A 19854-nucleotide genomic window follows, 5' to 3' on the forward strand; every position below is an offset into this window, starting at 1 on the left:
GTGTACCCAGTATGGCTTTATAAAGGTCGAAGCCTACTAAAGGGTCAAAGATGGCCAACTTGCCCTGGAATAAAGCGACAGTGATGAGTGAGGGCTTTACAATTTGTAACAAATCTCAGTGCCCTATGATGTGCAGTATCTAACATGCGCAACAAACCACAATAATCTGCTGTTAATAAAGTTTTGATTGGGAAAAAATGCCTACACTCTCCCAATGAGGCAAAAATAATTAAAACCACCTGTGTGGGGTTTTCTACAGGCGTGCAGTGAATTTAACAGAAGTCAGGCTGTGACTCAGGGACCATCCTGCCTGCACCTGATTGGTAACGTACCCACAGTTTATCATGGCTTAACTATATTTTTGTCCTACTTAAGAGCAGCAGTCAGTCCCTTGTGTAAGTATCACCACAGCCTCACAGGGTCGCTAAGGTAGCACCATAGTCTCAGGCCTGTTTGTATTGCTTCTCCACAATCCACAGACCTGCAGGTGGTGTCGTTACACTGCCCTCGTGAGCCCTCAGCTTCATATTTGTTTAAGTCATTTATCATTTTATTTGTACAGATATGCAAAATGCCTGTTCACGGATGAACAACACACATTTACTTTAGGAACCATACAGCCATAAGAGGGACTTTTATGGTGCAGAGGCAGAGTTAAATCTGTAACTGGTGTGTTTCTTCCTGTAATAATTTTGTACAGTTCCACTGACTGATCATAGTAAATCACCAGTGGACTATTTAATGATAATTCCATGTACTGAACTCCATTTGTCATAGCTATTTGATCTAACAATGAAAGAAAATGTAATCATTATCTATTTTTAGTGCACACGTTATAAATTGCATCCCCCGTAAAATCTACGCCTAGGGCCTCTCCAATATGTCATTATTTGATCCAGTGTGACCATAATGATTCTACTCATAGTGTATGGCAGCCATTCAGGAATAATATATTTTACTGTGTGCTATTTAATGACCTTCAGGTAATGTCCCAGTATCATTTTACACTGGGAGTAGTTTGTAGTGAATTGCAACTACTAACCACAATTTAATCGTATGTTGTACTAAACTGTTTTACTTTAAATTTTCTGGCTTTTGTTGGACAGTCTGCTGTAAATTAACCTACTTTGAACTAGATCATATAAAGTTTGATCATTGATAACTCTGGCCCAGTGGCGGATATTCCTACAAACAACGTGAGCCTGTTTTACAAAGAGATCGTGCTATAGGGCCACTACGAAGTCCCTTCTTTACACCGCCTTTGCTTTTTTACACAGAACCAAACAACGGTGGCCTCATGCTGCTCCTGTGTGTGATTTTTAGACAGTGGGACGGCATCGCAGAAGCTGTGATCTGGCAACACAACAGCGTCGGCCTCTACTGTGACATATACTATATGTGTTCGCAGCACTTTAGAAACAATAACAATGGCATAACATGCCAATGACAATCATTTCCTGTCCCTGTTATAGGACGACTTATCGCATCCCCTGATCGGAGGGTAAGAAGCTCCTGGACCTCACATTTTTGGCCACTGTCGTCTTCTTAGAGTTAGCTGCTAACTGCTATCCGCTACTTTTTAAATCTCCTGGGCGTGAGTAGAAAGCATGGCACGTCGTCAAAACGTTATGAGTCACCCATTATCCTGTTGTGTCAGTTGTGCCTTGTGTATATATTGCCCCAAGGCACTGCCCTGGCTCTGAAATCACTGTTGTTGAGTTTTAGTACATATCTTGCATGTTGTTGCTCATGCAAATTGTGAGTTTGCATCCTTGTGCACAAATGACTTGTAATGGGTTTGATGCAAAGTTCATCTGGCACCCCCAAGACATTTTATCAGTTTTCTGTGTGGGGTGTGATGGTGTGAGGGCCTGAATGTGGGCAGGCTTTACCCAGAAACGAAACCACTAGTGAAGCAGCAGAGCACATTTCATCACACACTTTGCTGCGTTCATGCTGACTGGATCAAACATTCCTCTTAGTCTTTCACATCTTACGGAAGAACTAGAGACAAGGTAAGGAGACGTTTTTACATTTGCCTTAATAGGACGTTTAGCAGTCTGTGGCTGATGTTAAGCCTGCAATGAGTTTATAATAATGTAATAATAATTTAGGTGTTGCTTATTTTAGCCAGCGGCATATTTTTGTTTTGGCTAATAAATGTACTTAATTGCAGTGATGAAACACTTGTAGATTAAAGTAGAAAGAACTTGTAACTCTCATTATAACCTCCAGTTACCAATATATCACCACATTTAACCATTTACTTTAGGAAAATGGAAAAAAGGAGACATTACAGATTACAACAAAGCAAAAAGTTATATTTATTTTACATCTATAGCCACATTACACTTGTTCCCATATGATGTCCGATAGAATTACAGTTAAGGTACACTTGGCTTTATTATCAAAAGTTTTGTCATGTCAGTTTAAGTCATGATACATTTTCACAATTTCCAGTGACCTACAACTTGAGGGAGTGAAACATTTAAGCTAACGTTGAAGTTAATTGATCCTAACATTAATTAGCTAGTTTAAATATACCAAACCTTTTTATTTTCTAGCTAATATAAAAATTGATGACTGGGTGCAGTCTGTGTTGGGAACGTGCTAAATAATATGCACATGACAATAAACAGCGTCCAAAAGAATGTAAAAGCATGAATCTAAAGTTTAATTAGCCAGCAGCTAATTGGGAAGCACAGCCGAGTTTGGTTCCAATGTTAGCAAGCTAGCTAGCATAAATCTATCTGATGCTGTTCGTACGACGATTTTGTGATTTCTATTCAATGGAATAAAGTAAGATAAACTTCGCGATGCTTAAAGAGACGTTAGGATTCGGAGTTATAAAAATGATATATTATCAAATATATATTAAAAATATCGAGCGAACTAGCCGGAGATAATGGTTAGTTAGCTCACGTTAGCTAGCTAATTCGGCGATGACTGTTAGTTAGCTAACGTTAGCTTGCTAATTCGGCGATGACTGTTAGTCAGCTAACGTTAGCTTGCTAATTAAGCTACTGCACTTTGCCTTGCCCGGTTTTAGATTTGGCTAAACTAATTGTGTGTGGACTGTCAAAGCAAAATTAATTATTAGTTGAAGCTGTAATTTAATACGTAACAACTAAATATAAGTATAATATGATTTGTGTACTAAAAAGTCACATTTACATTGTGTTTGAAGTTCAGTGTTATTCAACTGTATTCCAGGCGCATACGTATAGGCGACCATTTTATTTAACCTAATCTTACATTGTGGTAACATTACTGTAAGACATTTTAATGTATAGGCTTAAATAAGCTAGACAGCCAAAAGTACAAGGACACAAATATTAGGGGTTGGGGTGAAAAACATTATTATTATTATTATTATTATTATTATTATTATTATTGAAAATACAAATTAGACTTTCGGTAGCCTACAAGAATAATACAGTAAATTGGTTGTTCCGCCCGTGAGATACGTTTTCCTGCAATAAAAATGATGGAAATGAAATTAACATAGTGAAAACTTTACCTTGTTAGATAAAAACTGTCTTAAATTCAAATTTGTGAGGTCTTAATTGCCACAAACCTTTGATCTAATTTCATTTAAACATGTTTTGCTCTTAATTCTCATATCGTCTTTTACTTTACACTTGCACTTACGTGTCGGCAAAATGTAGATTAACCTGAGTCACTCTAAATGGCCATATTCCTACATAAAACATACCTTTGCTCTGGACAACAATAATGCGACTTGCCTTCATACTTACCTGCAGTGCTTGATTAAGAAAAACTGTTTTTTTCCAAAAGTCACTCTGAGATTTAAGTTCTTAAAACAACATTATATTTAGCTGCTGGATACCTGTAGACAAACTAATTTAGGCTTGCACACGTTTATATCAAGTTATCTGCAAATATTGAGAAATAAATCCATTGAGAAATTGCACATGGATAAGATAACCACACCAGACAGTATGTTATTGACCAATCCACCAAGATAAATACCATAAATACTTGAAAACAGGTCCCATCAGCACCTTAAGGCAGGAGTACTGTAAATTTCCTGTCGGCTTTCCTGTTTATTCGAAAGATGTTAATTGGGGTTTACTGGAGATTACTGTTCGAGCATACACTGCTTGAAATGCAGGGAAACACACTGTACAAGTTGCCAGTCCATCCAAAGGATAGCTTTAATACTAGCACATCTACAAGTACTCTGTTTAAAGTTCTTTCTTCAATATGATTACTCAACAAGATGTAGTCATAAACACATGGGGTATTCCTAGTTGTGTGTAAACTTGACTTTGTTATTGTTTACGTGAACCAGAAAACATCCCGAGAAGTTTATCAATATCTGTCTTGTATCCTTCAGACATGGCCGTCCAACAGCAGCCAACCCAGGTGGTGAGAGTGGTGACGACTTCCCACGGCCCTGGGACATGGAGCACCGGCCTCTGTGATTGCTGCAGCGATATGGCCACCTGTAAGTTCATCCAACACACCTCAGTAGTGTTGCTCACCAGTTTGTGTCACTCATCTCAGCAGACATTTTTTCCCAGCATACTGTATGCACATAAATGTCACCCCTATTGATGTAGAAACAGTAGCAGCTGTAATATTACTATCTGTGTGAAATGTAAACATGATGACGGCTATGTAACTACGCTCAGTGGTCCAGTCAAAACAACTTTCTGTGAGTGTCTCTCTGTTAGATAAACTATCTGCGAAGGAAATGAGCATCTGATCATTTCACACAGGGTTTGTCCAGTTGTCCAAATTTCCATTTTTCTCAGCACTTCAAGGACTTCTCGGTTATGTTGGCGTAACAGCAGAGGCTCAAAGTTCATCCTTGATCCTGCAAATAAATAAAAAATACAAAGTTGAAAACCGTACCTATGTTGGTTTTAACAAAATACTGGTACAAAATACTGATTTACATCTTTGAAAAAATATACCACACTTGAGGTTTTGCCTAAGACTAAGAAACAAAGACGTTCTCCAGCAGTTTAGTACTGCTGGACTCACAAGAGGCAACTTTAAAAACAGGAAGCAGCAGAGGCAGAGATATCCCAACTTTAATCCTGGTATGGTTCAGGCTCCAGATTTCTAAATACAATATCAAAGTCTCCATCATCCTCTGACTTCCCAGCCACCGTAGTCCAGATTAAAGAAGATCTGCTGGATTGATTTAATGTGTATAAATTAAGGGAATAAATGCCATATAGCCTCCCACACTTTTGAAACCAAACCTACGCCCTTGCTGAGACCTCAAGATTATTTTATGAGACCTGATAAAGCTCCCTCAGAGCCTCAGATAACAGTTTGCAGGAAACCAGCCTTTTACTGTAAGTGTGTTTAAAGGAACTGTCACAGGGAAAAATGTCAGTACAAAAACACACTCATCTCTCCTGCCCTCCAGGTTGCTGTGGTCTTTGGTGCTTCCCCTGCATGCAGTGTAAGGCTGCAAGTGACTATGGCTGGTGCTGCTGCATGCCACTGCTGGACTTCTGCTGTGTGGTGTCCTGCATCCTCCGTGCCGGCATTAGAGAGCGCCACGGCATCCCCGTAAGGCTGGCTTAGGGAGGGAGGGGGGGGTGTACATGGGGAGGGTGGTTGCAGGGTTAAATTTTTTTCTGATAAATTATGACTTTCAGGTGAATGATCTAGTAAGCACTGGCTTATTAACTATTTTTATTCAGTACATGTCGGCTGTCACACAGCCTAGTCCAGGTAGTTTGACCAGACACTTCTGTGGCCAGAGACGCTGAATGCAGAACTAGGTGTAAACCGAAAATTAATATTTCCGCAGCGGCAAAAGTAGCACTACCCAGTTACATTGTGCAACAAAATATGATAGTGTGCATGACATAACAAAATTCTCCAGGCGCATAAGGAGAAGTATTAAGCTATACTTTTCTGCTGAAAACATGTCATTACTGTAGAGCATCAAGTGTCGAGCACCCAACCATAAATGAGGCTCAAGCAGGAACGCAAAGAAACAGAAATTATCTAAGAGGATCATCTATGTGACATTATCATATCTTACTATATAATGACGAAAACTGTCTGTCTGTGTGTCTGTTCCACGTTTTTCTCCTCACTGACTTGGTCAGTCCATGTGAAATTTGGCACAGTGGTAGAGGGTCATGGGAGGATGCGAATGAAGCAATATTACATCAACTGGCCAAAGGGGGTCGCTATAGCAACTGATTGAAATTGCAAACTTTGAATGGGCATATCTCATGCCCCGTATGTCGTAGAGACATGAAACTTTGCACAGAGATGCCTCTCCTCATGAGGAACAAATTTGCCTCAAGAACCCATAACTTCCGCTTATATAGATTTTCCACCATTTTGAATTTTTTGAAAAACACTTCAAATGGATCTCTTCCCAGGAAGTTTGAGTGATCTGCATGAAACTGGGTGAACATAATCTAGGGACCAATATCTAAAGTTCCCTCTTGGCAAAAGTTGGAAAACTTACTAAAACTGAGCTTCTATGAGGCAATGAATATTGCGGAGGGTGTGGCTCATCACATGAAGGTGTATAACATCTCAAGGGTTTCACCCATCACCACGCAACTTTGTAGGCATATGACCACACTTTATCTGAGGGGACCCCTCCATTATTGACCCCATCAAACAAAATGGGGGTGCTAGAGAGCTAATTTCTTATCTAGGCCTAACCACCACATGGATTTTTACTAAACTTGGTAGATATGTAGAACAGGACGCCTCAAGGTGACTGGAGAAATTTAACCCTAATTGGCAACTGGGTGGCGCTATAACAACAGAAAAATGCTTAAAAATGGCTAAATGGCAATCGTACTATCAAATATTTAAAAACTGTCTGAATACATTGCTCTTCTTAATGGGTTCAGTTGATTATTTAATCTGCAATTTCCTATGACCTGTATCCCAAACACACACCACATGAAACTGTACGTGGGCAACACAATACATTGTTTTTAAGCTTGGTGTTAAAGGTCCAGTGTGTAGGATTTAGGGGCATAACTTGGCAGACATGGTATATAATATTCATAAATATGTTTTTATTAGTGTATGATCACCTTTAAAATAAGAATCGTTGTGTAGTAGCTACCTTAGAGTGAGCTGTTTATATCAACATACGGAGCAGGTCCTTGTCCACGAAGTCTGCCATGTTGTTCTACAGTCGCCCAGAATGGACAAATCAAACATTGGCTCTACGGGGACATTTGCGTTCACGCATTTTTGTATCAGCCATTGCTAGAGGCCACTCAATCCTAAACACTGGACTCTTCAAATAAAACTTCTGTATTTAAGTCTGACAAAGAAATTAGAGTTTTTTAGACACTTACAGTAACAATCTGAGCCTGTCAGTGGCAAAAAAAAGCAATGTAGTGGACACACATTGACAGTTTTGATTTCTGTCTAGCCTCTTTGTATGAGTACATGGTGAGACGAAAGGTTTTTACTCAAAGAAACATGGCACCGTATGGTAGATTAACGGCTGTAGTTGATTCACATCGTAACATAACTTGAGTAATTACAAGTAAGAAGCGTCCTGTGAAGGGTGTCCTGTAACAAAAGCAGTAGTTGTGGTTTCTCCTGGGCCAGTTAGTACAGAGTACAGTGGAGTTGCCACTGTGAAATACAACACCATCCTTCCTCATTTTTTTAGTTTTGAAATGCTGCAGTGAGAATACTTGTTTACAGTTACACAATAGTTTTCGCAATCTCACATCAATTGGTTTCGTTTTGAACATGCCATTGTAGAGAAACAAGTAAAGACGTGTTAGTGAAGCACTTTAAGCAAGAATAATCTATACCAAGGTTTAGGGTCAAATTCAGTCCCTCATTTTAAGCTTAGCGCTGGGAAGACCCTGAGTTACAATGTCGGCTCATTAATTTAGAAATGTGCACACTGTGTAGTGCGTGATAGGTAACAAAAACTGATGCCTATCGTATACTATAAGATTTTAAAATACTTTTAAATAACAAAAGTCTGACACGCTCTCACATCTCAAGACCGTGAGTTTACAGTCGCACACTAAGATGTTGCAAAGACTGGGGATCTTGTAGAGTCATTGTTTGCAAGACTACCACGAGATTGCATTTGAGATTATTTTCCATTCTGCTCCTGGCAGCAAATATAATGTCAGACTCCCTTTAAGAAATATGACATGTTAATTAATTCTCATGTGTCGGCAGAAATGCATTGTCACTGTGTTTTGGTTCCCAACCCTACACATCACTGGTTTTGGGAGGTCCTCTCTTTTGTTAATGAGGAACTATGTTTTGCAGGTCATTGTATTGGAACAAGATTGTCATGGCTTATTAGACAAACAAATTTAATTTTCCTCAACAGTTTATAGCTTTCCCCTCAAGCTCTCTGAGATCTTACCCATAATGAGAGCTTGGTCAGCAGCGGCCTGTGTGTGATCATTCAAAGCAGAAGTTGTGTATTGAATGCAAAGTCACCGCAAACAGGGGTATTAATGTCACGACACATACAGTGACCCAGTTTGCTCACAGTTGGCCTCTTTTTGATATACGATTCAGTAGATTTATAATTATGTTAATTTAAGGAAGTGTGTAAAAATTGTGCTTTCGTTTTCACAGTTTTCATGTGGAGCTCTGTTTGAAATGCAAATAATGCTGCTTTTTTGTTATGGTTCACTCACCACTGCTCATCGACCTCTGCACGCTATCTGCCCAGCACCAAACCACAGACAGACAAAATGAGAGCAAGTTGGTAAACATGGTGGCATATTTAGCAGCTAAAGAGACAGATGTTTTTGTCAGTGGTGGAGCTCAAAGCACAGCTAAAAGGAGACCTAATATTGAACGTACATTCACCAGTTGGACCTAAAGATGCTCATGTAGCTCTATGGGGGTATTTTTGTGTCTTTTTGTTGCAATCATATAAAACTGTTTTGAGAGCATATTTCTTGAACTGCAAAAATGAAGTTTGTAAGTAAAAACGTGTGATCATTTTGCTTATAAATCAGTCCTCTTTGCTTGCAAGTTAAAAAGTTTTGCTTTGGGGCATTGACGGTACTGACCGTTATGCCGTTGAATAGTTCTGCCCTGGCTAAACATAAGCAATTTACATGCACCAGTTCAAATAAAACATTCTTGCTATTATTAATAGGGCTGTAGTCAACCAAAGAAAATCTTGGTCGACTAAAGCCGCACACAGTCTTCAACTAATCGATTAGTCGTGGGGGGAAAAAAAATCTGCACGTTATTTTTACTTCTGCAGTGGTGTGTCTGTTACTCTGCAGTTACACCTCCAAAACACTAGTCGGCGGTGGAGGACTGTGTTAAGTGCTGTAAAGTTTAGTTCAAATCAAACTTTATTTATATAGTTCATTCAAAACACATTAAACACACATTAAACATGGCTTAATAGAGACAGTTTCAAACACAAGTACGCAAATCAGCTTCACTATAACTCGCAGCATTCACAGACAAACACTTGTCTTTATCTGGACACATTTCCCCACAAATACAACATGCTAATGTTTTTAGCACAAGCCTATGGCGTTTTACATTGTATAAATTAGCCTAGCAGCTAGCAGACTTCTCCACTTCTCATATAAAACCAGGGACAACAGCAACATTTAACAAAGGTAACGGTACATAATTTGGCTCCATTACCACTCACAGCATTCACCGACAAAACAACTGTCTTATACTAAACGCATTTTCCACACAACATGCTAACGTTATTAGCACAAGCCTATGGCATTTTACATGGTATAAATTAGCCTAGCGACAAGCAGAGATTTCCTCTGCTCACAGGAAGCCAGGATAAATCCCGAAGCATAAATCCCTGAAGGATAAATCACACACACGACTTAAAATGCTATTTTAGTGGAGGCTTTATTGTCTTCACAATTTATTGTTTCTTATCTGTGAAATTAAAGTAAATAAAAGCTCAGTTTCCACTGAGGGAAATGGTTTCAGCTTATAGAAACAGACAGGAGGTCTGCGTCACCACGTCGCTGAGCGTGAGGGTGGGCGAGTCCAACTCTCTGTCAACAATGGGGGTGTTTTCAAAACACCCCCATTTTCACAGGTGACTTAGCCTGTCCCCCCACTGCAGGAAATAATGGATTAATCCTGGAAAGTTGTTGATGTAGCACTTTTCTCCTTATGAAAGTAACACGGCGATTACTTGACTAGTGAGAATTTAGTCGGACGAGAGCATAGTGACCAAATAATCGACTAGTCACCCAGGAGACTACAGCCCTAATTATTAGGCCTAGTCCACACGGACCCGTGTACTTCTGAAACCGTGTATTATTCTATGCGATTTAGCTTTTTTCTAATAGTTTACTAACTACTAAAATCCCACAAGCTGTGTTAAATACAATGTATCTTAACTATATTTACAATGAAGCTTGATTCTGCACTCAGCCCGTATTTGAATGTTTACCATTGCTATGGCAACAAGTTACAGCTAACGTTAGCGTCACTTAGCTTAGCTCAATCGTCCGACAAACAATAACCCATAAAATTATAATTCAACATATTTAAACAAAATCAACAACAGCTACCAACAGTTACAGTCCTTACAACCTTAGCTAATGTGTTGCCACAGGTTAGATTGTCAAGATTAAAGTAATAACAGCTTAAATCCCTGAGGAACTACGCTAGCATTAGTGACGGTTGCATCAACTCGTATGCAGTTACCTTACGTTACAGTTCCCTCAAACAATATCACAAAGCACAATACAAACTATATAAACAAATGATCTATGAAGTAGATCAGTAGTAGTAGTAGTAGTAGTAGTAGTAGATCTACTAGTAGTAGTAGATCATCAGTAGGTACACTACTGATAATCTGAAGGTGCTTAGGTGACATTTACCCACCTGAAAGAATAAATGAAAACAAACAGTGATTTTGCTGGTCTTCAGTAGCTTTACTCTAGGTGTAACTGCCAACTGAAGAACCAACCGTTAATAAACCCAGATTTGCTCTCGTGCCTTTACTCAAAGCAGTTATGCTTTAAATTGATTGGGGAGCATCTGTATGGTACCTGTAAAGACACAAAATCGATATCACATGCATAAAATAGTGTCACAATTGAGTGGGCAGATACACATAAATACCCTATATGTCACACTAACTTAAGAAACAGGCTAAATGACATGATGTTGCACACTCTTGTACAGTAGGTGGCGGTATGTACCTTTAAATTGTTTGCAATCCACCAACCGAGAGAAGAAGAAAAAAAGGCTTTGCAAGCTGTCATTCCGATTGAGACTGGCCAATAGAGACGTGTTTTACAGCTTTCAATTTCGGCCCTGCCCACCAGGTTCAACTTTTTACTCGCAAAACTTTTTGACTTGCAAACGGGAAAAAAATGACTCGCAAACAAAACTTCAGGATTAGTAAACAAAACTTCAGGATTGCAAACAAAACTTCAGGATTAGTAAACAAAACTTCAGGATTGCAAACAAAACTTCAGGATTTGCAAACAAAACTTTAGGATTTGCAAACAAAACTTCAGGATTAGTAAACAAAACTTGAGGATTGCAAACAAAACTTGAGGATTTGCATTTTTTAATCATCATCATTTTTACTTGCAATAAAACATTTTTTGATTGCAATATTGATACTTTTGCTCTCAAATCCTTTTTTTGATTGCAAAACCTACTCTGTTTGATTGAATAATAAAGAAACAAATGTAGCTCCATATAGCTCCATATCCACCACCTCCAATTAAAAAAAAAAAATTAATAATAATAATTCTGCTTTGAATTAACTCAACGACAGCCAGGCTCATTCACATATTTAGTGTCCGTAAATAGCCTGCTAGATTAAACTGTTTTCAGTGGGCTTTAGAGTATGGATACCCGACCCGAGCCCGACGGCACCCGATGAGTCAGGCCGGGTTCGGATAGCAAATCAGAAATTTTGCTCGGGTTTGGCCCACCACTGTGTTGTGCTGTGGCCCATTCAAGTGCTGGACTTTGTCATTTATGTGACAACGCCTGAATGCAACACAGACTGCGCTGCTGTGCGTGCTGCGTGTTAAACTGCGCACAGCAGCCTTTTGATGGTCATTTACACACTGTCCATAACAGTAAATATGTCAGGTAGCAGTCTGCTGGGTATAGTTGTGTCTGACTCGAGTCGGGTTTGGTCAGGAAAATGCGGCCTGTAGCGTGACTGCTCAGGGTAATATGCACTGTCAGTTAACATCCACAAAAAGTGCTCCTTGTGACACTGACAGGTTCCCAACTGCCCACAAAAACCCACCAGACTCAGTAAAAACAGTAATTTTAGAGGCAGCATATTTTCACATCTAACTGGGTGAATTAAAGGTTTATTTCAACCAAATCAGAGTTGGTGGTATTTGTTTCTAAAGACTTTGAATGACGTGTGTTTTATGATGGTAAAATTACTGTTTATTTAAATGGAGTCTGGTGGGTTTGGCGATGGTGATTTTGGGGATCTAAGGATCTATGTCTTTTCCAACAAGGTCTATCACTGTAGGGATCCTTTCCATAAAGCATGACAGACCTCAAAAGATTTTTCCGCTAAAAAACACCAATTACCACTGTTGGATTCACCCCTTCTCTCTCTCGTCGTCCCTCTCTTTCTCCTGCAGGGCTCCTGCTGTGACGACTGCTGCAAATTATTTTGGTGTTACCCATGCGTGTGGTGCCAGATGAGCCGTGAGCTAAAGATAAGGGGCACACAGCCGGGCGCCACCTCAATGGTCACCACGCAGGTCATAAGTGGATAGGACGCTTATGTGTTGGTTGTGAGCTGAGGTCGTATGACGTGTTTGTTATGCATCTCACCAGCTGTCTTAATGTTTTAATGCATGCAGCTTTGTCGCATGACATGCTCCCCAACTTTCAGCAGTTAGCACTGAGCATTTTTACATTGTTTTGTAGTGATGTGCTGTTTGTAATGATTAGATGTAGCCGTTCTTCAGAAATAGCTTCAGCTTCACTGTTAAAGCCAAATGTTTCCAGCTGATTGTTAGCATGTCAGCACATTGGATGTTATGATACTGTCTGTCAGGTCAGGCTCCTGCCCGACCTTTGATCCACTCCGGCCAATAAAATATTTGACTTAACAAGCTCCGCTCCCAATCTGATTTTATTCATGCCACATGAGTGGAGTTAAACCTGTGTAAAAAAGGAAAATGATCTGTGTACACACCTCTATAAAGGTAATATATCATAACATGCAATGTTACTTTCATAGAGAAACAACCAACAGTAGGCTATGTGTTTGGATTCTGAATATTATTTAATGTCAGAAAATGAAGATGCAATATGCTTTCAGGTTGTCAACACAATGTTAAGATCAAGAGTACTTACACACGTGTGTCAATTACACACATACATATATATAAAATGTGTATTTCCATTGCAGGTATGGTCTTACATTTCATAAACGGTGGTATTAAAAAGGTCTAAACAGTCTTAAATTTAACTGTGTTATATCCATAGACACCCTGGTTTAGAATTTGGTGGTCAAAAGTCAAAGGTCACGGTCAGTGCGACCTCTCAAAACATGTTTTTGGCCGTAGCTCAAGAAATCTTTCACAGATTATATGAAAATTTCACAGAAGAGCAAATGTCTAACAGGATAAAATGATGAAGTGACATTTTATATCCAAATGTTTAAAGATCAGCTTCACTGTGACATCATAATGTTTAGCAGAAACTTTTCTGACCATTAGTCAACGTCATCTCAGGAGCTTGGTCAGATACTGAATCAGTGATGATAATCCCGGGTGTCGATCTCAAAACTGCTAATTACATAGATCTTCTGTGCTGCTGGGGGGAAGATGTGTGTGAAGCATGCATGTTCTCACGGTCGTGTATGTAATCGGTGAGCAACTTCACTCGGTTTCTGGAGGCATACAACCACGAAATGGTAATTCGCGATTTTTAAAGATATGTTGCATTAGCGAGGGGGTAATGCCAGACAAGGTTTCCATTATCAAGATTAAGAAGACAGTGTGGTCAGAACTGCTATGGTTGCTTGCCAAAGAAAAAGAAAGACCTGATTCAGGCTGATACCAGCCAGTGCATTAATTTAGACCCACTTCGGTAGGTGTCTCATATGAGGAATGAACAGGCACCCAGTTTTCACCCAGATCATGAGATAATGATATTTAAATATTGTTGTTACAGTTAGAACCAGACAACACTGTGCATGTGTTGGTGCATTTATTCTGTTTCAGAGACATTTGCTAAGCAAATTAAGTTGTGTGACTGTGTTGCGAAAAGTTCAACTAACCCCTTATTGATGTACTTTTTAAAAAAAACAAATTTGTTACTACAAGACAGTTCAAAACACTAACAAGTGTGTGTGTGGGTGTGTGGGTGTGTCTGCTCTGCAAGTTGACAGGTGGAAGGGTGAGGGAGGAAATAAACACATGTAAAAAAGGGGAAGGAAGTATATTAAAACTAATCCCATCTTTACCCTGATGCCACTAATAGCAATAGTTAAATAATAATATTAGTAATATATAATAAAGTCAGGGTGAGTGTCTCCCTGTCTGCGTTTATGTACTTTTTAATCAAGAACTTCCTTCAGGATGAATTAAGTTCTACTGAATTGAATTAACATCACAAACAAATCTGCAAATTGACCCATCTGACAAAGACCCAACAAATGAATAAGATCAGGAAAGTTATATGATTAGATAAAACACGATAAAACTACAAAGATTTTCTTTTTCAGCTACTGTAATAAAGTTTTTGTATGTCACGCTTTAATTACTGATCAGCCTGAATCAGCCTAATGATTGTTCCAGGTATTAGTCAAACCCTCAGGTGTTGTGGCTTGTGAAAAACTTTGGATTGCAAAAATATATATATAAATGTACAACAGTAAGTAGTATTAGGGCCATATTGAAGAAGAGATTTCGAGAATAAAGTCGTAATATTACAAGAAAAAACTCGTAATATTATGAGAATAAAGTCATAACTGAGAAAAAGTCATAATATTACGAGAATAAAGTCGTAACTGAGAAAAAGTCACACACGTTTCCCCCTGACAGCACAGAAGATCTATACAGTCAGCACAGTTTGAAGATGGACACCCAAGATGAGAGTCACCAATTCAGTCTCTGACCAAATGTCCCCCTTGCTGTTCCTTTCCTTAAAGTATAAAGTCATTAATGGTGACCGCATTTTCAGTTCCTCTCTTATAAAGTTAGTGTCATTTTTTTCGACAATGCCCATGTAAACGTGAGGTTAATGTCCAATAAAAAGGCACTGAAATAATATAATTATCTACATTTTGCAACCAAGGCACATCCACAGACTCTCCCATTACTTTCGTCCAGCAGCTGAAAAGCAACACACAAAAACTTCTTGGGTATTGAGGATCTTCAGCGTTTATTCACAAGCAAACTGTGAACTACACTGTACATTTACTGCACACTGCCGCTATTCTACTGCTTGGCACTTTGAAATCTTAAGACAAGACAAAACAAGTCGAACACAGTTGTTTAGCGTGAACGCTGCCATGACGTTTGCAGTCCAGACAGGGAGTTACTCTACCAACCAGCTAAAAGTCTGGTGTCTTATCATGGTGTCTTGATTACAAACATTTCACAGTTTCACTTCCCTCTTTTCTCGTGATGTGAAAGTTGCAGATACATAGAAGATGACAGGTTGGATTGTAACCGTCTGACTCGCTTCCTGGTTCCTGGTTAGACACCTGCATTCACACCACAGAGCAGACAGTTTGAGATCCAACACAGCACATCTATGCCAGTGAATCCACCATGGTGGATGAATGATTCAGTTGAATTCAACTCCCAAGACGATCCTCATCTAGCTGTCAAGTCGATTGAGACTGGCCAATAGGAACGTGGCCCCACCCATGACATTATTTTCACAGTGAGAGCAAAATCCTGACAAAGACTTGAAGAGCAAAGACTTTGAGAGAGAGAAGAAAAATGTTTTGAGAGAAACAGTTTTTTTTTTTGAGAGAGAGAGAAAATGTTTTCACACTGATAGCAAAAAAATAATATTTGAGAGTAAAAAAAGGTTTTTGAGAGAGTTTTTTTCTTGGAAATAATTTTTTAAATCTCAGATTATTATTTTTTATATTCTATGACAAAATACTTTCTCTCAAAACTTTTTTAGTCTCAAATATTATTTTTTGCTATCAGTGTGAAAACTTTTTCTCTCAAATATTTTTTTTTCTCTCAAACATTTTTTCCTCCTCTCATATCATTTATTTTCTCGCATGTAATAAAGACACAAATATAGCTCCATACCATCTGGGGGTCTGAGTGGGAGCCAAAGGGTTAGATTGATACCAAAATAGGAAAGAACAAAGGTAGATAGAAAGGTAAGAAAGAGCGTAGGGAAGGCAGAGCCAAGGAGAGATGTCTGTGCGGACTAAACTCTCCCCCGTGGAGATTAACTGGTTGAATGTTGCTGCACATAGTTGAGATTGTGGATTAGGGTTGGAGCCATGGGTAAAAGCTAGGGGAGGGCGAAAGCTTTATTGGGGTCATCAGGTGGGTACCATCCTTCACTGGTGTTTCAATGGTAGGCCCATGACATCTCCAGAGAGCTGTCATGAGTGGTATTTCGTGGGCCCAAGTGGCGTCTTCCCTCTCAATCCATAGCCACCAACTTACCTGGGGCTTTGATAGCCTGACTTTGGGTTCGGCCTCGAATTCCCATTTCTTTGAGCAGCCTGGTAGTTGACTTGCCTATGAAGCCTCTGCAGCCCACTTCGACTGGTCAAACCTTTGCTGTCCAGCTGCGTCGCTCAGTGTCAGCTCTTAAGGCTCTTGCACTTGTAGGCCTCATTTCCTTCATATATGGGACGCTCTACCCACTAAGCCATTGACTGCCCTAAATGGATACTGTATTTTAATCATGAAAAAATGTAGATCACCCTACCTCATTATCTATCCATTTACCTGCAACGCTTGAATCGAAAAAAGAGGATTCATCCATAAAATCTGTCTTAAATTTGGTGAAAAGCAATCTTGAGAAATCTTAAAACATTAAATTTAAGTGTCTAATACCTGTCGACACTCTGAGTCATTTGAATGGCAGGATTCAAGATTCAATACTTTATAGCCATGCCAACACAGTTGATAGGAATTTGCCTCAGGCAGCTCTCATAAACAGACAGGTAGTAGACACAAACACAGAAACATTTGTGCACGTGAATCTGCCACATAGAGAAACTGAAACTCAACACTTTGACAGAGTCCCAGTGGATCCTTAAAGCAGTGGTTCCCAACTGGTGGTTTGCAGTCTGAAAGTGGGTCTGAATGGACCACAAGTGACTTGTGAACGTGCCAAGTTTGTAGAAACACACTTTTTATTGTGAAGTGCAGTAAATTTTGAAGAGCCTTAATTTGAAGTGCCTTTTTCAATTGTAATTTGAGGGACAAACAGATAACTACTTGACAGAGACAGCAAACTAACTTGATGACATGGCCAAACATACAGAATGTTTTAAACTGTGTGGAGCTTTAACTAATGACTAAGAAGAAATCTGGACCCTGTGGCTGGACCAGTTAGGAACCACTGCCTTAAAAAGTCCTAAAAGTCATTGAGTTCAGTAGTCTAAAAAAGGCCTTAATTGGTATTAAAATGTCTTAAACCAATCTTTTAAAAGTCTTAAATTGCTAACATGTTGGAAGTAGGATTTTATGAATCGTGTTTTTCGGATGAGGCTTGGTTAATTTTTTTTTTTTTTTAGAACTCTTTTGATTGAGGTTTTCAAAGTTAAACAGACGGTGGCAGTAGTAAAAATGTGAAAACAGCGTTTTTATTATAAAAATATAGAAAATATTCAACAAGTCAAAAATTCAATTCTCAAACTCGATTTCTCAAGAACACCTCAAGGCAGTTTCTTCAAATTTGGCACAAATTTCCTTTTGGACTCAGTGATGAACGGATAAGAATTTGGTGGTCTTAGGTCAAAGGTCAAGGTCACTGTGACCTTGTATGTCTCATCCCTGTGAATGCAAAATCTCAAGAACACCTTTTATAGGATTTTTTCAAATTTGGCACAAACGTCCATTTGGATTCAAGAACAAACTGTTTAGATCTTGGTAGTCAACGGTCAAGGTCACCGTGACCTTGAATGCGATCAGGGCAGAGTGAGCAACACAAAATCACCAATAAAGCCTGCCAAAAAACAGCAGGTATTTCCAGGTTCTGTTTGACCGTTGTCTCCGTCACACCGAGAAAGTGTTACATTTCTTTTTCAACATTTTAAGTAGATCATCTGACTTTTTACTGAACCAAAAATGTAACAAAATTGTCCCTAACAATAAGAAATTGTTGTCTGGTTATGTTATTTTGTTTCTTCAGTTTTGGTTATTGTGAAATTGGTCTTCAGTTTCATTGTGAGTGGTATTAAAAAGGTCATCGAAATCTTAAATCTAAATGGTCTTAAGCTGTAGGAACCCTGCTTTGACATGTCAGTTATAAAAATATTTAAGATAGATTGATTATCATTTAATATTTTAAGGGGAACAGTCTTTATAATCATGATAGCGTAAGAGAGAATTGAAAATGAGGAACACGAGTTGGAAGAACCACACAGGGATGTGGTGACTACACAGTATGGTAAACAGAGTTTCACAAATAGCAGTCATGTTCCTTCATATGATCAGCCTTTGTAGTGAAGTGTTTACATTGGTTTATTAATCTCAAAGTAAATAAGTCTCTTGTGAAGTAATACGTCACACAAAACAAAGTCCACGCCCTCAGCCTTTTAGCTTACTTCCTTTTTTATGTATTATTATCATAATGTATTATTAGAGGACAAAAGTACACAGATGAGGATGACTAAAATACAAAGGACCAGGGGAACCAGAAGCCGACCATGAACAGGAATGTCCCCATTTAAATCTAGTTCCTTGATATCTCTCCACTATCGTTATCTAACAAAGGCTGAATCTGGGTGTGTGTGTGTGTGTGTGAGAGTAATAAAGCTGAGGGCGTGCAGTGCATTCATACCTTTTGATCTGTATGCTGAGGTCAAGTTCAAATAGTCTTACATCTTTACAACAGTTTGCATTCTGGAGCAATTATACTGCTGCGTGTACGATGTTACAGGAACTGAAGCGTCATTGTAGTTTTAGAGTAATTTATTAAACACCATACTTCATTTTTGTTCATCTTGCTTATTGGCTTTTAAAATATTTGGTATTTTTAGCCATGGTAGCAACAATTGCCCCAAGGATGGCAATGTTACTGGGTTCACCACTTAAATCCAGACTGAAATATCTTAACATTGTTTCATGCCATCAGTGGAGGAGTTTTCTATGTTTTGTGTCTAAGGGTGCTTTCACACCTGCCCTGTTTGGGTCACTTCAATCAAACTCAAGTTCGTTTGCCCTCTAAGTGCAGTTCGTTTGGGCAGGTGTGAACACAGCAATCACACTCAGGTGTGCACTAGAACAACCGGACCCAGACCTTCTTGAAGAGGTGGTCTCAGTCCGGTTACAAACGAACGAGGCTGGTGCAGTTCGTTTGTGGTGATAACGTGTTCCGACACGTGCTTGTTTTTGTCACTGACAGGCTCAAATTGTTGTTATAAGTGTCTGAAACATTTTGGAAAGGATCCCTACAGAGATAGACCTTTTAATTAAAGAGAAAGATCTTTTTTGTTTTACCAGAAATAGCCCCAAAATTGCCATCGCCAAACCAACAATCACCAACTCTGGTTTGGTTGAAATAAACCCTTAACTCACCCAGTGAGATGTTAAAACACGCGAGTCTGTTGGGTTTGACAGCTGAGATTTCGGGGCTGTTTCTGGTCAAACCAATGGGATCTTACTCTTTAACATAAAGGTCTATCTCTGTAGGGATCCTTTCCATAATGTGTCAGACTCTTTGAATAATAAT

The 19854-nt window shown here is 39.1% G+C and overlaps 1 protein-coding gene across 1 annotated transcript; it reads left to right on the forward strand.

The window, feature by feature from the left end:
- The first annotated feature begins 1856 nt into the window (after nt 1-1856).
- On the forward strand, nt 1857-13076 carry ponzr1 (plac8 onzin related protein 1). The gene is made up of 4 exons (XM_033610218.2): nt 1857-2015; nt 4361-4471; nt 5408-5553; nt 12597-13076. The coding sequence occupies exons 2-4, from the start codon at nt 4363-4365 to the stop codon at nt 12732-12734; spliced, it is 393 nt and encodes a 130-aa protein (XP_033466109.1). The 5' UTR covers nt 1857-2015; nt 4361-4362; the 3' UTR covers nt 12735-13076.
- The last annotated feature ends 6778 nt before the right edge of the window (nt 13077-19854 follow it).

Source organism: Epinephelus lanceolatus, chromosome 22, assembly GCF_041903045.1.
Source record: "Epinephelus lanceolatus isolate andai-2023 chromosome 22, ASM4190304v1, whole genome shotgun sequence".
Lineage (NCBI taxonomy): Eukaryota > Metazoa > Chordata > Actinopteri > Perciformes > Serranidae > Epinephelus > Epinephelus lanceolatus.

Excerpts from the sequence above, each read along its gene's own strand:
- ponzr1 (XM_033610218.2), top strand. The coding sequence starts at position 4,363 with ATGGCCGTCCAACAGCAGCCAACCCAGGTGGTGAGAGTGGTGACGACT. Across the intron at positions 4,472-5,407 it reads CTGCAGCGATATGGCCACCT|GTTGCTGTGGTCTTTGGTGC; the intron begins GTAAGTTCATCC and ends CCTGCCCTCCAG. Across the intron at positions 5,554-12,596 it reads GAGAGCGCCACGGCATCCCC|GGCTCCTGCTGTGACGACTG; the intron begins GTAAGGCTGGCT and ends TTTCTCCTGCAG.